Source organism: Carlito syrichta, unplaced genomic scaffold (assembly GCF_000164805.1).
Source record: "Carlito syrichta isolate Samal-C Ts95f unplaced genomic scaffold, Tarsius_syrichta-2.0.1 Scaffold237430, whole genome shotgun sequence".
NCBI lineage: Eukaryota > Metazoa > Chordata > Mammalia > Primates > Tarsiidae > Carlito > Carlito syrichta.
In genome coordinates, this window is record NW_007181526.1 from 135,035 (window position 1) to 141,575 (window position 6,541).

Below are 6,541 nucleotides of genomic sequence, written 5' to 3' on the forward strand. Positions count from 1 at the left end.
GAGTCTCACTCTGTTGCCCAGACTGGAGTGCAGTGGCCGCTCCTGGTCACCACAGCCTCGCTTGCTGGGCTCCAGCGATCCTTCCGCCTCAGCCTTCCGAGTAGCTGGAACTACAGGCGTGCGCTATCATGTCCGGCTAATTTTTGATTTATTGTAGAGATGAGGTCTCGCCAAGTTGCCCAGGCGGGTCTCGAACCTTCAGGCTCAGGCAATCCACTCACCTCAGCCTCCCAAAGCCATTTTGGTTTTTTTTTGAGTTGGAGTCTCACTCTGTCGCCCAGACTGGAGTGCAGTGGCCACTCTCGGCAACCGCAGCCTCAACTTGCTGGGCTCCGGTGATCCTTCCGCCTCAGCCTTCCAAGTAGCTGGAACTCCAGGTGCGCGCTACCATGCCCGGCTAATTTTTTTATTTATTTTAGAGATGAGGTGTCGCCAAGCTGCCCAGGCGGGTCTCGAACCTGCGGGCTGAGGCAATTCACTCACCTCGGCCGCGGGATTACAGGCTGAGCCACTGAGCCCGGCCTGTGTATTTATTTTTACATGTTTAAATTTCAGTCTTCTTCAAAGTACTCTCCATTTGGTGCAATACACCTATCAAGATACTTTTCCACTGCTCAAAACAGTTTCTGAACTCATCGATTTTGATGCCTTTTAATGCTTCTGCTATTTTTTGTTTCACCTATTCCACATTGGCAAAATATTTCCTTTTGAGAACTTTTTTCATCCAGGAAAACAAACAAACAAATAAAATCACTCAGGGCAAGATCTGGTGAATAGAGAGGGTGGGGCATGGGTGTCATGCTATTGGGGTCAAAAACTGCTGAACACCAAGCATGGTGTGGGCAGGTACATTGTCATGGTAGAAGAACCAGCCACCTGTTTCTTCCACAAATCATGGTGTGATCTTTTCAAAAATTCCAGATAAAAACTGTGGTTGACCATTTGATTCAGAAGAACAAATTCCAAGTGTACTACAAGGGGCCACCTTCCAAAAGAGAATTCCACTTTTTGAGGAGTCCCCATATCTGTCTTGAGAATATGCATAATCTGAAGGATGTTGGCTAACAGACTTCATACAATGCAAGGCTAGTAAAAGGGCATGCATGCTACCTAGGAATTTGTATTGACTGGTGGCTTTTCTCAGAGGAGTTATAGTCTTTAGGATGGGCAACATTAGACATTTGAAATAATTTTAGAGAAAAAACGGTATACTATAGTGCTTGCCAAACTTGATTATATCAGAACCATGCAGGGAGCTTTAAAAAAAGACCAGCTTTTAAGCCTCATCCCAGAAGCTTCAAGGATGGTCAAGGAATCTATATTTTTCAACAAACTTCCTATTAGTTTTGATTTTTGTTTGCTCTCAGGACTGTACTTGAGAAGTACTATACTTCAGTAAAATAATAAGCAATATAATAAAACCTCGGGGGGTGAGATAGCCTAAATTTATTTATTGATTAATTTAACAAACATGCCCAAGCATCTAATATATGCTAGGTATTATGCTGTTTTCTAGGGCTACAGAAATGAATAATACATGGTCCCTGCCCTTAAACTCAGAGTCTAACAGAAGCTAGCAGGTAAATAAGACAGTATGCATAGTGAAATTATAGAGGTGTGCAGGATGTTATGGAAGCAAATAAGAAGAGTATCAAACCTCCCTGATTGGTTTAGGGCCAGGAGGAAGGTAGGATCAGGAAAGCTTTACTGAATTGGCTGAGCTTTTTCATAACAGATAACTTACTCCTTATAACACCTTATATTGTTTCTCTCAGAAACCTTACTAAAATATATATATATATCCCTGCTTTCTTAAACAGAACTCATGTAGTTTAACTTTTTTATTGATGACTTGACATGATCACATATTATCAGTTATTTATGCCACATAGCAAAATAGTGATGCCTTTTATTGCAGTAAACAGGATTAATTTCCATTATCTAAAATGGTACCCAACACTATGACTGTTCTATTGTCTTTGTTGTCAGTCTGAAAATTGTCTTCTTAATGTTAATGTGCTTGTTTATAGAGTACCATAATTATTTAAACCTTTCATTGGTCAAAAGGATTTGGATTTTAAAAATTGTGAATAAGTAAAAGTATAAAGCATTCTGTTGACTACAGTATGTGAATTTTAGTGCATTTTATGACATTTATTTTTAACTACTAAGCTATCTTTTTAAAAAATTATTATGTCAAAGCCAGTCGATACTTTAGAAATCACATAATAGAGCTTTATTTTACAGGCAAATAAACTGAGGCTCAAAGATAATAGGGATGATGAGTGGCAATCAAGTAGTATAATCTAGGCCTGATACCAGAATAGCTCCATTCTATAAAATCAGCAATTCTTAACTAGGGGATTACAGCAGAATCGTTTGGCAACTTGTTCAAAATATGCATGCCTAGGATTTAACCCCAAATTTCCTGATTCAGTAAGACTGGCATGTTTATTTCTTGGAAGTTTCTGATGTATACTATAGAACCAGCATACTTTAATCTGGTTGCCATATATTACTGTATCTGAATTGTTATATAGTACAGGCTGTAAATGCCTATAGAGCTTAGACCCTGAGAAAAAGAGAGACTTTGGAGTTTACTCTGAGTGAGAAAGTCATTGGAGGGTTTTGAGCGGAAGGGTGTATAACTTGCATTTTAAAAGAATTGCTCTGGCTACTATATGGAAAACAAACAGAGGGGCTAGGAGATTCCTCTAGTAGGGAAACCAGCTAGAAGACCATTACATTAATTCAGGCAAAAAGATAGAGCCTTTGGCCAGGTGATAATGTGAAGGTGGGAGAAATGAACAGTTTGGGGTATTTTTTTAAGATCAAAGCAACAGGATTTGCTGACAAATTAGATGTACAATGTGAAAGGAGTCGCTCTTAATCTTTTGGCCCCCATGACTGGAAAGGATATAATTGCCTTTTACTGAGACAGAGAAAACTAGGAGAAGAGTAGGTTTGGGAGAAAGATTAGGAAATTATTTGTGAATGTGTTAAGTGTAAGGTGCCTTTTAGATATTCAAATTGTAGTCTGGTGGATATGGTAGTCTGAAATTCACAGAATGGATATAAACTTGAAATTTATCAGCATAATGATGATATTTAAAATCATAAGATTAGGACTGGGCCTAGTGGCTCATGCCTGTAATTCCAGCACTTTGAGAGACTGAGGCAGAAGGATCACTTGTGGTCAGGAGTTTGAGACCAGCCTGTCAACATGACAAGACCCCGTCTCTACAAAAAAAGTAAAATTAATTCATTCATTAATTTAAATTATAAGATTAGATGAAATTGCCAAAAGAGCAAGTATTAATAGAGAAGAAAAGAGACTAAAGATCTAAACCATAGGGCACGCCAACAATTAGAAGTCAGAGAGACAAGGAGAACCCAAACGGAAACTGAAAGGACTAGCCAATGGGATAGAAAAAAAATCAGGAGAGTGTGATATCCTGGAAGCTAAGTAAAGAAAGTGTTGCAAGGCACAAGGAGTGATGAGTTGTGTCAAATGATGGAGTAAAGTGAAAACTGTGAATTGACCATTGGGCTTGGCAACATGGAGGTCATTGGTGACCTTGACAAGGAATAATTTAATGGAGTGATTGAGGCAAAAGTTTGATAGAAATAAGCATAACAGACCATGTGAAGAAAATAATTAGAACTGAGAGTAGAAAACTATTTAGAGGGTTTTTGCTGTGAAAAGGAAGAGAAAAGTGGCAAGGAAGCTAGAGAAGGATATGAGATCAAGGGAAGGTTTTTTTGTTTTTTTAAGATGGGAAAAATAATGACGTGTTTGTATGCTGTTGAGAATTATAGAGCAGAAGGAAAATTTGATGATATAAGGGAGAGAGGGGAGAACTGGTAGACTACATCTTTGAGTAAGAAGGTAGGGATGGGATTTAGCCTTAGGGATACAGACAGTCTAAGCTAATAACAGGAGGGAAAGCAGATTTATATGGGCACAGATGAAGGTCACAGATTATATGGGAAGAGCAGGTTGTAGAAGTTCTTTCTAATTGTGTCTTGTTGGAAGCAAGCTTATTAGCTGTGATTGAAGATGGAGAAAAGATATTGGAAGTTTAATAGGATGAGAAAGTATGAAATAGTTATTTGAGAGAGGAAAAGGGTAAATAGGCTGTGGAACTGATTGAAGGACAGTTTCAAAGATGTACTTAATTTTAAAAAGAATCCAGTCAGCTTGAACATGTTTTTCTGAGCTCCACATTGGCTGAGTTGTAGACTGGGATAGGGGAAAAGGTGGTTATGAGCAGAATTGGAGTTCTGTCAGATGAATGCTATGTGAGAGGGGGCAGAGGAGTGACTCTCATGAGGGATCATGGGATATATACTTTAGTTAGTAAGGAAGTGAGACTTTTGGAGTAGAAAGGGAAGCTGTGAAAGATGTTAGGATGAATTAGCTATAGGGTTCTCTGGGATCAAAGATTATTATGTTGGAGCATTAAAGAGAATATGCTTGAAAGATAGGAGGTGCACTCATAAGTGGACATGTGAGCACAAAGGTAGGAACAATGAACACTGGGCACTGCTGAAAGAGGAGGGGAGAAGGGACACACAACCACCCGCTGGGTGCCATATCTACTACCTGGGGGAGAGAGGGCACACTAGAAGCCCATACCTCACCTTCACACAATTTACTTATGTAGCAAATCCTCACATTTACCCCACGAGTCTAAAATACATTTTTAAAAATACATAAATTCTGTTTACTTTAATGATACCATAGCCTAATGAGTCAGCCCTTGCCAGCAACTCCAGCAGCCTGGCTGCCTAAAAAAGTCTAAGCCATCTACTTCTAAAATGGCAATTTAAGGATTTAAACAAAGTCAAAGGACAGAATCATCATTTTATGTCACTCTTCAAACTTATGTTGTTATAAGTCATAATTGGGGTCACATTTGGGGGGTAGTAGTGACTGCAAGGGGACATGATGGAGGCTTCTGGGAACTGATAATGTTCTGTTTCTTTATCTGGGTCTGTTTTACGTGGGTATATTCATTTATGAAAATTATTCAAGCTGTACAATTATATGCACTTCTCTGAATTTGTATGCTAATACAATTTTAAATATGCTGGGAAAAAAGAAAGAAAAATAGGTGGTGTAACCAGAGAGTCAGCGAGTGAGAGGTCAATATGGAATGTCCGATACTTTAAATTGGAATGAAGTGGCTTACCAGTTTGTGTAGTGGCTATAATAATTATTGTAATTGATTGATTTATTAGGTTCATGACTACAAAGAAGGAACCCCAGAAGAGAAGACCTACTATATAGAATTATGGGATGTTGGAGGCTCTGTGGGCAGTGCCAGCAGTGTGAAAAGTACAAGAGCAGTATTCTACAATTCTGTTAATGGTAAAGCATTTTTCATTTATCTCTATGACATATTAATGGTCTAGGAACATAAATCATCTGATATGGAATACTGTGGCATGCTATACTCATCTTAATTTGAGAAAGATCTAATATACTCACAACTCTTGATTTATTATTTTTTAATTTAATTTAATTAATTTATTTATTTATTTTTTACTTTAAAGATGTGGGGTACAATTCACAATTCAGGGTTAGGTACACAAATGTTCATTGTGCAGGTACCCTTGTTGATGAGGTATGCACCCCGCCCCCCATAGATTCCTGCTACTTCCAATCCTGCCTCCCCCCACCCTCAACAGTTTCCCGCTACTGCCAATCCTTTTCTTATAGTATTATGATAATTATTCAAGGTTCTCTTATGAGTGAGAACATGTTATACTCAATTCTTTGTTTCTGCAGTAGATCACTCAGTATTAATAGACTCTGAGTTCATCCAAGTTGCTGTGGTGTTCATCCAAGTTGCTGTGAAGTTTATAATTTTGTCCTTTATGGCTGTGTAATATTCCATCACATATATGTACCACATATTTTTTTATCCTGTCCTCACTTTCGATGGGCAGCACAGTTGGTTCCATGTTTTTGCTATTGTGAACAATGCTGCAATAAACATATATGTGCAGATATCTTTTTCATAGAGTGATTTGAGTTCCTCCAGATATATTCTCAGTCGGGGGATTGTGGGGTTGTATGGAAGGTCAATTTTTAGATCTTTTAGGAAGCACCAAACTGTTTTCCATAAAGGTTGTATTAGTTTACACTCCCACCAACAGTGTAGAAGTGTTCTCTGCATCTTCTCCAGCATCTGTTGTTTTAAGTTATTGATGATGGCCATCCTGACTGGAGTTAGGTGGTATCTCAGTGTAGCTTTAATTTGCATCTCTTTGATGGGTAGTGAGACTGAACATTTTTTCATGTAACTGTTGGCTGCTTGTGTGTCTTCTTTTGAGAAGTGTCTATTCATATCTTTTGCCCACTTTGTAATTGGGGCTGTTTGTTTTTTTCTTTTCAGCACATTTTAGTTCCTTGTAGATCCTAGATGTTAGGCCTTTGTCAGACATAAGATGGCAAATATTTTTTCCCAGTCTGTGGGCTGTCTCCCTGCTCTCTTGATGGTTTCTTTGGCTTTGCAGAAGCTTGTCAGTTTGA

At 38.6% G+C, this 6,541-nt stretch overlaps 1 protein-coding gene across 1 annotated transcript in view; it reads left to right on the forward strand.

Moving 5' to 3' along the window:
• Positions 1–5,418, forward strand: part of LOC103253555 (rab-like protein 3) — a 22,335-nt gene extending 16,917 nt beyond the window's left edge. Inside the window, exon 3 of the mRNA XM_008051836.2 lies at positions 5,245–5,418. Coding sequence (XP_008050027.1) covers positions 5,245–5,418 — 174 coding nt within the window. The remainder of the gene's footprint in view (positions 1–5,244) is intronic.
• Positions 5,419–6,541: the final 1,123 nt, after the last annotated feature.